Source organism: Triticum aestivum, chromosome 1A, assembly GCF_018294505.1.
Source record: "Triticum aestivum cultivar Chinese Spring chromosome 1A, IWGSC CS RefSeq v2.1, whole genome shotgun sequence".
In the NCBI taxonomy this organism is placed as follows: domain Eukaryota; kingdom Viridiplantae; phylum Streptophyta; class Magnoliopsida; order Poales; family Poaceae; genus Triticum; species Triticum aestivum.
In genome coordinates, this window is record NC_057794.1 from 327806505 (window position 1) to 327820979 (window position 14475).

The 14475-nt window shown below is 45.9% G+C and overlaps 1 protein-coding gene across 1 annotated transcript; it reads right to left on the reverse strand.

Moving 5' to 3' along the window:
* Positions 1 to 849: 849 nt before the first annotated feature.
* LOC123123697 (uncharacterized) lies at positions 850 to 2140 on the reverse strand. Its single transcript, XM_044544297.1, has 2 exons — positions 1951 to 2140; positions 850 to 1857 (listed from the first exon to the last, which is right to left on the reverse strand). The coding sequence occupies exons 1-2, from the start codon at positions 2051 to 2053 to the stop codon at positions 1637 to 1639; spliced, it is 324 nt and encodes a 107-aa protein (XP_044400232.1). The 5' UTR covers positions 2054 to 2140; the 3' UTR covers positions 850 to 1636.
* Positions 2141 to 14475: the final 12335 nt, after the last annotated feature.

Genomic DNA, 14475 nt, shown 5'->3' on the forward strand with positions numbered 1-14475 from the left:
ACCACCTCTGCTTCTCCTTCCTCATTCGTCCATGACCGCTGACGCAATGATGGCGATTGGCAGAGCGCCGTGGAAGCGGCTCTTGTCGGCGCAGAAGCACGAGAAGGCGGTCCTTGCTAACAACCGGCAGGCCCGCGTGTATGGCACATAGAGGGCGGACTGTCTCCGAGCTCGCTGGAGGAAAGATGGAGGATGACGACCGCACAATGCAGGGGGCGTCTGACGATAAGGTCGAGCCCTCAACCGTTTCCGCGCCGGTTGTCGGCTTCACCATGACGCGGGCGCAGTACGACTCCGTCATGGTAGTGGAGTAGGAGCCAACACAACCTGCACTGTCGGTCTCCGTGTTTTGGATGCTGCAAGAGGAGCAGCGATACAACCTCCGGCTTCTCGAGCAGCACTGGCTCGGCAAGGGACAAATCGCAGACGAACGAAGATGCCGTTGTGGCCATGGTCGCGGAGAATTCAGGCTCCCGGGATGAGCAGCGCCGCTGTACCAATCCATGCGCAGCGCCACAACATCGGCCGCGAGTGATGGCAGCTGGCCGCCCTGCGGGCAGAGACTGACGCCCTGTTCAGGAAGATCGATGCGGAGGCACACAAAGAGGCGATGCAGGCGATCATGGACGGGAATGTTGCTGCCTACGTCGCCAGCTCCGCGCCGGTCACACCGTTCACACGGTTCTTGCCCGGTCGCAACGACCACAAGACCAGCTCATCCATGTCGATCGTGGACCTCATCTCGACCTATGACGTTCATACGACAGACTCCGGAGAGGAAGAGTAGAGGTGGGACATAGACGTAGGCACGTCTCGTGCCTCATGTGGGACAGCTCCGTGTCCCATGTCCTACTCTCCCCCTCGCCGATTACCCACAACTTCACTTCTCGAAGCCACGAACATAGGGAAGAATAGGACGTGGAACACGGGGGCCTCCACGGTACGTGGAGATTTAGACTAGGTTAAAAAAATGTCATGTGCACTTTTGTTAATGAAATGTGTCAAAAATATTATTCTCTCCGATCTGAAAAAAGTGTCGCAGTTTGAACCAAGGTTAGTTCAAACTTAGTTTGAAGGCACGACACTTTTTTTCTGATCGGAGGGAGTATTAACTTGGTTCAATTTGTCCAGTTTGCTTAAATTCCGTTTTAGACGGACAGTGACTCTAATTTGAGAGACGGCTTTTGGCCTTAGGCCGCGTTCGACAGTCCTCGCGGAGCGAAGCGCGCAGAGCGGGGTTTAACCAACTCCTTAAATTATGGTGTAAATTAAGGGCCTGTTCGGCCTTCCGCCAGCTCCGCAGATCTGCGGAGCGCGTATATCTCAGCTTTACCTTTTCAGCCTGCAGCTCCGCCGGCTCCGCGAGCTGACTTGGGAGTGGAGGGATTCCGAACGCTCCCTAACTGGATTGCCGCTCTGCTCCGGCGCGGAGCCGCGGAGCGGAGGGAATCCAAACGGGACCTTAATCTGTGCATGCAGAAAAACGCAGGAGCAAACAAAAGCCACCGACTGCGCAGGTGAAAACACCCAACGCAATATTGCACAGATCGTACCACTCAAACACACACAGAGGGGAAAAAAGGCCGGGAAGAACCGCTGGCGAAGTGCAAGAACATGGAAGCTGCCGCGCGGCAGGCTAGCACCTGCAATGGCAGCCGCGTCCCCTGGCGAAGCCGAGCGACACGCAGCGGCCGCCGCGGCGGCACCCGCCGTAGTGGCACACGTCCATGCAGGCGCTGTTGGCCGCCGCGTCCCCCGGGTCGCACTGCTCCACCGGGATCGTCGCCCCGCACGGCACCCCCGACGGGTAGTCCTCCACCCACGCCGCCCTCGCCGACGGCGGCGCCACCAAAACCACTGCAAAAAACGGGTCACGCCACATCAGACGCATGCATGCAGCTCGCGCTTCGCCACTCCATGCGAGCTTGCGGTTGCACGTACGCGGCTTACCGGTGAGCATGGCGACGAGGACGACGAGGAGGAGGCGCCGCGGTGGCAGTGGCAGCAGGGGCAGACTGCAGCGGCACGCGGCGGCATCGCTTCCCTGGGCCATGGGTCGCTTAATTAGCTTGTGTTCGCTCGCTCTGTTCCGGTGTTCTGCTCGGGCACGGGCGGGAAGGTGACAAGCTGATGGCTTGGCGCGCCCTGTGCATGCTGGCCATGGTGATATATAAGGCCAACTCCAACGACCACCGGCCTGTCCGTTTCGGCCCAAACGGACAGAGGAGACAGTCCAACGCGCAACCTCATCCATAAAAAATATTTCTTTAGAGTCCGACTCGACCCATTTTCGATGCAAACATGCGTGTCAGACGGACAACAAATGGACGCTCACGTGCCCGCTCCTCGTCCATCTCGGACCCGCATGTCGACCGCCCACCCACCTCCCACCGCCCAAATTAATTGCACACGGGCGATCGGACCCACTTTGGACGGTTGGGCACATCGACGGCTACACAACCATAAACAAACGGGGTGTCCGTTTTTCTGCCCCAAAGAAATGAAACCCGGACGAAACAGACATCCGTTTAGGGTAGTGTGTTGAAGTTGGCCTAAAGAAGATAAGCAGACATTCTGACAAAGCGAATAGGTGGAAAGCTGCGGCAAGTACATGTGAGCGATTAGACGCCGATACGGTTGTTTGCTGCTTTTGTGCGTTGATCGTTAGCAATAATAGCAATAATCCTAGACATACGGGCTTGTTACAGGCAGTTTACGGGGCCCTTCGTTAAATTTCTTTGCCCCCCCTGATTTCTCCCCGGGGCGGCCCGCCTCACTCCCTTCTTTCCAATCCCATTTTGCCATGTCAGCGTGTAACTAAATTCAGCCTGTAAGTGCCTGTACGTCTAGCATTACTGCAATAATAGTGTATGTTATCCAGGCATCAACTTGTAATAAGGCTGGTTATTATTGCTGTATAATTGCTTGATTTGGACGCGCATATCTAGCGTGCTTTTGCTACCTGTAGATAAGGAGGATTAAAATTCATGGCATTGGTATTGTGTGCTCGATTTCGACATTATAAATTCATAGTGCACGGATTTCACTGATCAAGTTAGATTCAACATCATCCATCTATATGCTTAATGTACCATGTACCAATGAGGCAACCCTTTTGTTTTATAAATTCCTTTCAGTGGCAAAAGCAATAAAGCGATGGAGCCCACATGTTGTGATGTTGGTTAGTACTTCGGTATGTTTGTTAGTTTGCCCCTAGCACCCCCCTTACACTACTGCCTCCATCCTACGTTCTGAAGATTCAACTTTGAACAATTAAATACGAGTTATATGCCAAAAATATCACACCATTTGATTATTATTTTTCAAATTTTGAATCTAACATTATCAATTTTGTATACTATAAACCACATATTGTTGGAAAATTCTTCATCAAAGTTAAATCTCAAAAAGTGTATGTGTGCCTACTAAACAAGGGTGAGGGGAGTACTACACGGACAACCGTCGATGGTTGGTCATCTCTGATGGGCAGATAGATGTATGCCACTAGTAATACTTATCATTGGCATACAACAGAAGACAGTCAGTGGTGACTCTAAGAAATTGTCTAGCACATAAAGGCATATATGACTTTCGGATTCAAAATCGGGATGGAGCAGGTTCAAATATCGGCCAGATTCAAAATCGTATGGTTAGGGAATAGACTTAGGTCGGAAGTGGGCACATACCACATGCATATACAAGGGATATATAAACAAGAGCAAGTATTAATTAACACATATACTCTTTAAACTCACAAAAAGCACTAGAAGGTACTAAAATATTCCAAACAAACCACTAAAATATTCCAAACAAACCACTAAAAATAATATGTCTCATCACATAAGCAAATATAACATTCACGTATTGCTACCTAATACTTTTAACCTTATAATAAAACATATATCCATATTTAGCAATATTAGTGTATGTTACCCGGGTATCAACTTGCAATAAGGCTAGTTATTATTGTTGTATAGTTGGTTGCTTTGGACGTGCATATCTAGCGTGTTTTTGCTAGCTAGATAAGGATGATTAAAAATTCATGCCATTATGTGCTTGGTTTAGACATTGTACATTCATAGTGCATGGATTCCCTTGGTCAAGTTAGATTCAACATCATATATATGCCTAATTTACCATATAATAACGAGGGAACCTCTAAGTTTTTTAAACTCCTTTAATTGACAAAAGCACGATTGTAGAACCGAGTGTGGTGCCACATGTTGTCGTGTTGGGCATTTCTGTTAATTTGCCCCTTGCGCCTCCTTACTCTACTCTTTCCATCCTAGTTTAGTAGATACACACATTTTTAAGATTTAGCTTTGAACAAGAATTCTACCAATAAAGTATGAGTTATACACCACCATAAATGTCTACCAACTTATTATTCAGATGTGCATCTAACATTATTAGTTTTGTATAATAGTACCACATATTGTTGGACTAATTCTCGGTCAAAGTTACATTCTTAAAAGTGTGTGTGCCTACTATCCTAGGACGAAGGGAGCACAACAAAGGCAACCATCGATGATCGGTCATCTCAGATGAGTAGAAAGATGGATGTTAGTAGCAATGTTAATCAATGACATACAACCGAAAATCTATCAATGGTGACTCTATCAAATGGTTTAGTGAATAAAGTAATCTATGACAACACATAATATACAACGGTGGTGTCTCGATCCTCTCTGTATTCATGATTCACACCACTCTGACACATCTCGAAGGCGATGAAGGGACTCCCAGAGCACTAGCGTGAAAGGTCACTGTGTAGACATGAATAGCGGGACCCATGGGATATGTAGCGTCACCTCTCGATCCCGCCACTTGCCACCGAGTCCACTGCGCTGCCATCAAATCCTATTGTACCCCCATGGAATCTGGTTGCTACTTCCTTACTCTCTCATATCACCATTTTTGGTGCTGCTGAGCTTGATCTACCCCCTCCCCAGATCCATATGTACTTGAGCCTGCACCGTTCACTACAAGAAAAAGCGAGTTATGTGGGAAAATGACCATACCGAAAAGATAACCCATCATAGAAGTGTCCACATCCATGGAGAAAAAAAATCATTTTGTCATACATGTAGCGACACTAAACTAGGAAGACGAAAATCTATGACAATTTCTAAAAATTCGTGCAGGAAGTGCGCCTATGCTCCGCCTGGGCACTCGTATGATGGTCTCTACACTATCTATGATAAGGTGGTTCATGGTAGAAGCGAGGTCGACATTTCCCCCATGATTGGTATGTTGGGTTTCGTAGTAATTTCAAAAAAATTCCTACGCACATGCAAGATCATGTGATGCATAGCAACGAGAGGGGAGAGTGTTTTCTACGTACCCAACGCAGACCGACTGCGGAAGCGCTGACACGACATAGAGGAAGTAGTCGTACGTCTTCACGATCCAACCGATCAAGCACCGAAACTACGGCACCTCCGAGTTCGAGCACACGTTCAGCTCGATGACGATCCCCGGACTCCGATCCAGCAAAGTGTCGGGGAAGAGTTCCGTCAGCACGACGGCATGATGACGATCTTGATGCACTACAGCAGCAGGGCTTCGCCTAAACTCCGCTACAGTATTATCGAGGAATATGGTGGCTGGGGCACCGCACACGGCTAAGGAATAGATCACGTGGATCAACTTGTGTGTTCTAGGGTGCCTCTACCTCGGTATATAAAGGACCAAAGGGGGGAAGGCTGGCCGGCCACAAGGGGTGCGCCAGGAGAGTCCTACTCCCTCTGGGAGTAGGATTCCCCCCCCCCAATCCTAGTTGGAATAGGATTCGCGGAGGGGGAAAAGAGAGAGAGGGGGCCGGCCACCTCTCCTAGTCCTAATAGGACTAGGGGAAGGGGGAGGCGCACAGCCCATGTAGGGCTGCCTCTTCTCTTTTCCACTAAGGCCCATCATGGCCCATTTAGCTCCCGGGGGGTTCCGGTAACCTTCCCGGTACTCCGGTAAAATCCCGATTTCACCCGAAACACTTCCGATATCCAAACATAGGCTTCCAATATATCAATCTTTACGTCTCGACCATTTCGAGACTCCTCGTCATGTCCGTGATCACATCCGGGACTCCCAACAACCTTCGGTACATCAAAATGCATAAACTCATAATATAACTGTCATCGTAACCTTAAGTGTGCGGACCCTACGGGTTCGAGAACAATATAGACATGACCGAGACACGTCTCCGGTCAATAACCAATAGCGGGACCTGGATGCCCATATTGGCTCCTACATATTCTACGAAGATCTTTATCGGTCAGACCGCATAACAACATACGTTGTTCCCTTTGTCATCGGTATGTTACTTGCCCGAGATTCGATCGTCGGTATCCAATACCTAGTTCAATCTCGTTACCGGCAAGTCTCTTTACTCGTTCTGTAATACATCATCCCGCAACTAACTCATTAGTTGCAATGCTTGCAAGGCTTATGTGATGTGCATTACCGAGAGGGCCCAGAGATACCTCTCCGACAATCGGAGTGACAAAACCTAATCTCGAAATACGCCAACCCAACATGTACCTTTGGAGACACCTGTAGTACTCCTTTATAATCACCCAGTTACGTTGTGACGTTTGGTAGTACCCAAAGTGTTCCTCCGGTAAACGGGAGTTGCATAATCTCATAGTTACAGGAACATGTATAAGTCATGAAGAAAGCAATAGCAACATACTAAACGATCGGGTGCTAAGCTAATGGAATGGGTCATGTCAATCAGATCATTCTCTTAATGATGTGATCCCGTTAATCAAATAACAACTCATTGTTCATGGTTAGGAAACATAACCATCTTTGATTAACGAGCTAGTCAAGTGGAGGCATACTAGTGACACTTTGTTTGTCTATGTATTCACACATGTATTATGTTTCCGGTTAATACAATTCTAGCATGAATAATAAACCTTTTATCATGATTATAAGGAAATAAATAATAACTTTATTATTGCCTCTAGGGCATATTTCCTTCATGGTATGCTTAGTTTCACCTCGTTCATTATACGCAGGGTAGCTTCAACCCGGTAGGGCCTGGATGCCAACCTCTCAATAGAGGAACCAAATATTGTGTACTTGGTGTGATCATTGGAGCCTCTCATTCCATGAAACATACTTTATCTATTCTCCAGCAGCAGGAGTACCACGAGTTGGTGATGGTGGTGTGCTCACAACTCGAGAGGGCTGCAAGGGACCTTTTATTTCCAACATGGGTGACGGTCCAGTCTTCACATCAAAATATCTTCTTGCAATCTTTATAAACAATTATGTTTCTACACCTGTTATCTTGAACAAATTTACTTTCTCACTGGGTTTGACCTAGTTTTCGTGTGCATTTGTTTTGTTATGTGCATCCCTAGTGCAGAGATCGGGAGTTGAGATCTTTGTGGTTGTATAACCAAGATACATGTAAAAAGAATCTTCCATTTCTAAAATGGAAGTACTTTCAAAACAGGAAATGATTACCTCGGGCGGGTGATATTAGTTCACGTAGGTCGTTTCATGTGCCAACTATGTGTCCCATGGTTCCTGATGTTTCTCTTCCCAAAATGATTTGTTCCTCTCTACATGATCCCCTCTCTATTCGGCGTTGCACTCAAAGTGTCACTGTCATTGATTGCCTCCACTACCACTCCTGAACACCTAGAGCCATGTTGTTACCTAAAACCCCACATTAGTGGCGATTGCATGCACCATTCAGCTCACCATCGCTCATGGTCCTCTGCTTCTTTTGCACATATTGGGTAAAGGTCATGGAGCTTTGTTTTCATTGATTTACATGGTGGAGCTCAAGCTAGAGCATGAAAACAAGATATCTTTTGCCCATGACACCAGGCTTAGAAAGGATGGGGTTGTGAGTGGATGGATCCGGGCTCAATGGATTAGATGGGGAGAGAGCTCTAGCGAGCTCGAGGTGAAGACACCGATGTTCAAAAATTTTGTTGCAGAAGGTTAGCATTTGGGGGGGGGGGGGGGGGGGGGGGAATCAAGTCGGATATATATAATTTTTTGGAAAAGGAGGCTTACCCCCGGCCTCTGCATCTGAAAGATGCATGCGGCCATTCATCAAGTCGGATATGTTCCTTGGACATGTTACAACATTATTTGTGATTTGCTACAAACACATGTGTGACATGCTGCAATGACTTTGAATGCACAGCAAAACACACAACATTTTTTATGTTGTTGCAAGCGTTGGTTACTATGCTATATAAGTGTGATAATTCCTCTCGGCAATTAGCCCTGACCATCAATGATTTATTGCACGCACAAAGCATTGTTGCACGGTTTGTGTGAAGTAGGACAACGCTAACGCCTACATGTGTAGTGGGAGCCAAACATGCCCACACTTACAGACTTCGTCATGTCACCGCATGCATGCATGTGGAAATCTTTTTTGGATTTTCAGTTTTTAAAATGTTTTATTTCTTAAATGAAAAATCCGATTGAAAATCCGTTTTCATCATTAAATCCCTCGCGACGAGATCTTTAAAACTAGATCTCATATCAATATATTTCGATGATTTTTTTTAAAAGTTGCCATGTCTATTGCACATGAATTGTCATGATGTTTACACTGAAGTTGTCATTATATGTTTCAGCTATTTTCTTCTATATTTAAAAGTAATTTTTGACATATTATAAAACGGAGAATTAAGAAACTAGACTTGCCATGCACCATAAACTAAAATTGACATGATACATGCACTTAAAATTGCCATGGTTCATAGAAAAAATATTTTCATGATCAAAGTACTGGAATTACCATCATCAAAAAACTGAAATTGACATGATCTACAAACTAAAATTGCCACATGGCAACTTTAGTTTAAGTACTATGACAACTACAGTGTAAACATCGTGGCAACTTTTGGGCAAATTTTTTTTCTTCGTCGAAACATATCAACATGGGGTCTAGTTTTGAATATCTCGTTGAGACAGATTTTTAATTCGCCTTTTAAATTAGGAGATAAAATATTTTTAAGTCGAAACCAAAAAGATTTCTGCTGATGTTATCTGTTCATACGTGACAAATGAGTGGTAATGAAAGCATATGTGCAATGTGCAAACGCCCACACGTGTGTGCATTAGTTTTTTCGTTGAAGTATTGTGACGTTCAGATGGGGGCGATGATGTAGTAAACGTTTGTAAGAAAAATATTGTGTCCGCTGATTTTTAGCTTGCAACCAACAAACGGTCCAAAATTCACGTTTAAGTGGATCTAACGGCCAGGAGGCGGCGGAGGTGAGGGTCGTCCGCTAGCCTTGCCCTTTCATCAAGCTAGCGATGCCTTTCTATGGTTGCATCATGTCGGGACGTTGCCGGATGGCCCAAATCCGTGCTCGTCCGCCGCTCAATGATCGGTGCGTGGCACATACGCCGGCCGTAGCTTAGTTACAGCTAGGGGAATGAATTCCCGTTCCCGCCCCAGGCTAAGCTCTATCGGCCACTCGTCACGGCCGGAGACACGGAGATCAAGCTGCCTCCAAAGCGGCGGATCAGCCACGGTACGTGTTGCTCGGTGAGGAAGGCCCCGGCACGTTCGTGTTCCTTGTGTCTCCCCTGTTGCTTTGATAGATATCTAGGCTATTCGCATTGCTTACTGCACCGCGGGCCCCGCATGGCTTAGGCTAGTCATAATGGAAGTTACTTAGCAAGTAACATAGCGCCCTTTAAGAAATTTTTACTTATGTGGCATGTAGTTAATGAAAAGTGGTAACATAATATGTTACTGTAACATAGCGCTTCCCAAGATAAAATGAGTCTACAAGCTAATAGATGAAGACCTCTATGACACTACTACTATGTTACTCCCTCCGTCACGGTTTAGAATGCACAGTTAAATTTGCGTGCGTTTTCACAATAGACAAGGTTTAGGGCGCATTGCATTTATTTCTAGTAGCTAATTAGTACTCCGATATACTATTTCTATATGTATGCGTAGTGTGAATACTATTTTTTAGCCCGTCTCATAACCGATAGATAACCACCTAGATTCCAGAGAATTTCCAAGTGCGCCTTCTAAACCGTGACGGAAATAGTACTTTGCATTATGAAGGTAGTAATTTAGACTAGTGTCATATGCATGACACTACTATAAGTTACTCTCCACTATGACCAGCCTTAGAAAAATATTGATGAAAAGTCATATTCCTTCCGTCTTAAAATAAGTGTCTCAACTTTAGTACTAATTTCAGTATAATTTTGAAAGTACTTCTCGTCTGTGATGTGACTAAATATGATCGAACGGCTTCGGTCTTTTCGTTTTGCCGTAGTCTCTAGCGTAGCCAGGATGGATGAGACTTCTATCTATGCCCACTGGAGCGTCGCCTCTGTACAATTTTTTTTTTGATTATATGCAGCTAGCTACGAACCTAATCCCTGGAAGATATCAAATCCTGTCTTGTATCAAAATCAAACTAGCCAATGAAGCCCACGGGACGTGCGCACGGCATATAGAGATGTTGCCTCATGTCGACCAATCGATCTCAGCTTATCCTCGAAAGGAAACACGGCGAAAGGGAGCCTCCACTACTCGGCGCGCTAGCTTAGCTGCTCGCTTATCTCCCGCCTTTTTTCGCAGGGGTAGCGTCGCACTTGGATTAGAAAATGGGATCCTGCTCCCTCTCCGTATCCTCTCCCGATCGATCGGTCTCTTGTCTTTTCGCACACCTACAAATGCTGCTCACCGTACCTATATATGTGCATAGTTTCTTTTGGAAAGGTGGCATCGATCGATCGGTCCGGCTCGAGGGCGAGGCTCGAGCGTGCATGCACATGGCAGATCACTGGTACGATCGACGTGATCATGGAGGGTTACCGTAGCTAGCTCGGTCGTGTCTTGACGCAATGATCATTCGCTGCAAATTGTATATATATAGAAGCCTATATCAACTTGCGCTTCCCACTCGCCGTAAAGCAAAGCAAACCTGATCGATCACTACAGGCCTGGTAGATCGAGTAGCCGCACAAGAGAAAGAAAACATTGTTAGTGCCTCATCAGTTAGTTCTGAAAGATGCCGGCCGGTCGCGACATCGAACTGTGAGAACGACGGCTGCACTAGTTGAGGATGCGGCATGCGCGCTTCTGTTCAACCAGTGGACAGTGGTGTCGTGCGTAGCATAGAGAGTCTCGTGTCGAACACTGTCCATTGATCAACCCTACCGGCCCCTACCGCTGGGGTTCAAAGTACATCTGATCGTGAGTGGTCTCGAGCGCTCCCTTCACCGGGAATCCAATTTGATCGGTTCCACTATTCAGATGCCGGAAATCCATGTTTGAACTGCTTTTTTTTTGTGGGAGCACAAGATAATCGCACGCAGCCCCACACGAATACTAAAAGGAGCACTGCTATGCACACGATACTTGGCAGACGACATGTGCACGAGAACACATCTGCTCCATCCATTCCATGCCAACAGCCGGCAGCAGACCCTTAGATGCTCATCGTGCACTGGTCGTGCACTTGTCCGTCGTCTGCACAGCAGTTCCATACTAAAAGATGTAGACGGCGAACTTACCGTGGCTTGGACGGTTAGTTTTTTTTATGGAACCAGTCTACCAAGTTTAAGTCCTAGGCTTAGCATAGGTGCTCACATTTGTTTGAATTTATTTCAGACATTTTAGCGATGTTTGTTCAGTGGGAGGAGAAGTCCCCGTGACTATGACGGTGTCCATGGTGAATTCGTCAATTTCAAGATGTTGTTCCGCCTCAGTACCTCGAAGGTGCCCGTAGGGGTAAGACACGCGTGCGTGCATTCATAGGCGTGAGTGTATGTGTATGTGTGTAGGCATTTGTGTATGTACTATGTTAAAAATAGATGTAGCCCGGTTGGGCCAACTTCCAAATGTGTCATCAGATTGTTCGCCACTCGGCCCCGTGGGTCTCCACAATCGGCCAAGCTCAGCCGTCTTCCTTAAGCACGCGGGCACGAATTCTATATCTTGTTTATAGTGAGGATAGCATCTGTTTCGCCCGCAACTCCTATTAGCGCCCCACAGTGATGAGGCATATGCGCCGATCCAGTAATATGTGCCTTCATCTTTTTTTGTCTCCTTTTGGTTTTCTTTGTTTCTTCTTAGCTTTCTTTGATTTTTCTTTGTTTATACTTGGCTTTCTTTGTTTTTTTCATCAGGTTTTACTTTTCTAGACGCAATGATCATTCGCTGCAAATTGTATGCATATAGAAGTCTATATCAAATTGTGCTTCCCACTGATAGTAAAGCAAAGCAAACCTGATCAATCACTACAAGCATGGTAGATCGAGTAGCTGCACAAAAGAAGAAAGAAAATATTGTTAGTGCTTTATCAGTTAGTTTTTTTGAAAGACCATTGGCTTTATTGATCACTTAACAAAGTTCTGAGTCTCCCGATGCAATTCGGAGTAGAATGAAAAACAACAAGGCTAGACAAATTCTTACAAGATTTAGCTAACAAATAAGCCACTATATTAACTTACCGTCGGACATGCTTCAACGCCACAATAAAAATCCCCAAGAAGCAAATTTGATGTCTTTGACAACAGTACCAATGCTGGAGCGATCACAAGGTCTCGAATTCATTCTCTGCACTAGCGATAGGCAATCCGAAGCAAATATAACATTAGAGAAGCCTTCATCTTTTGCCAATTGCACAGCTCTACGAAGGGACAAAGCCTCAGCCAATTCAGGTTTGAGAGCACCATAAATAGGTTCAAAACAAGCAGCAATACAACACCCATCATGGTTCAATGCAACCACATCAGCTCCAAACTTGTTCAAGTTCGACAAAATAATATCATCTGAGTAAATCATGACCATACCTGATGGCGGCGGAGTCTAGGAAGGATTGGTTGAAGCCGACTAACGCGTGTTGATAGGTTCAAAGATGAAAAGGTCTTGCATGATCAAGTCTGAATATGCTTGAATCTTATCCACTGAATTGCGAATCGATGGTGCTTCAGGTGATTGTCGAGCATCATTTAGAGCTTCCCAAATATGCCCCATAGCAACAACCAAAACCGTAGCATCTCTATCTAAAGATCTGGACAAAAAAAAATCAAAGAGCCACAAATTGGTATTGCTGCATTCTAAATCCCATAGCACTATGCCGGTCAAGTTTTTGATTTCATCCCATACCGCTTTGGCCCGCGGGCAGAAAAGAACACGCTCCACCGTTTGAAACCGGGAACATAAGCAATAAGACTCGGCGTCCGGCACATGACGTCGTTGTAGTTGAGCCCACCTTCATTTGGTTTGGGGCTTTGGCAACCCAAATGGCCTTCCAACTCCTCTCCTCTCTTCGACATCCATGTTTGAACATAGGCCATGCCCAGCCTTGCTGCCAGCTATCTGAAATTGCTCCGTTGGAGCCATGTTGTATGCCGAGCGGACTGAATAATTTCGAAATTTTGTAAATTGGCAGCTGGCAAAATCTTCACCTCCCCGCGTACTAATAGGAATCTGCAGAATGTCCTCAGCAACATCATTCCTGAAAAAAAGCTCTGGCAAACTCTTCATTCCAAGAACCTTGGCATTTCCAGGGATAGGCAAAAGAGGATGCATGCATTGCGGAGACGTCGATGGGATCCAGTGATCAAAGAGGATACAAACTTGTTTTCCATTACCAATGCCCCGTTGAATTCCTTTTTTAATAGACAACGACCGGCCAGAACTGCACGACACGCAGCTGACGCCTATCTCGGCACCTCGGCATTCTAGAAATCTGAATTGAGAAAGTACCTTTCCTTAAGGGCACGAGCACAGAGAGACAAAGGGTTTGTTAGTAGCCTCCAACCTTGCTTGGCAAGCATAGCCAAGTTGAATAAAGCCATGTATCAAAAACCCATTCCTCCAAGCGACTTTGTGGTAGTAAGTCAGTCCCACGAACTCTAGTGCAGTTTCCTCGCTTGCCATCTTCATGACCCCACCACTCACCGAAAATAATTTGATGAAATATCTCACATGTGGTGATAGGAAGTTGAAGGAAACACATAATACATGTCGGGATCACCTGGATGATCGCTTTCAATGGGACTTCCTTGCCTGCCCAAAACATAAGCCATTTAGACCATCCAAATAGGCTAGCACATGCCCGATCAAGTAGTAACTTGAAGGTATTGGTTGGAGAGTTGCCAACCTTTGTCGGCATACCAAGATATGAGTCATTAAAAGCATCATTGGCAATCCCAAGTCGTGATTTAACCTTCTGTTTGACATGTTCTGTGCAACCCTTTCCAAGGAACAATGCAGATTTACCTTTATTAGTTGACTAATGAGAACCCTGACAGTAGAAATTTAAGGTAGACTCCAAAACCTCCACACTACGAGTATCGCTTCTAGCAAAGAAGATGTTGTCATCAGCAAAGAGAAGATGTGAGATAAGTGGGCCAAGAAGACCATTTTTGATACCATTTAGCCTGCCGCGATTCTCCTTCTGAACTAACAAACCTGACAAACCTTCTGTGCATAAAAGGAACAAGTATGGA

Coding starts and splice junctions, on each gene's coding strand:
- LOC123123697 (XM_044544297.1), bottom strand. CDS start 2,053: ATGGCCCAGGGAAGCGATGCCGCCGCGTGCCGCTGCAGTCTGCCCCTG. Junction 1,858..1,950: donor CCTCGTCGCCATGCTCACCG/GTAAGCCGCGTA, acceptor CGTTTTTTGCAG/TGGTTTTGGTGGCGCCGCCG.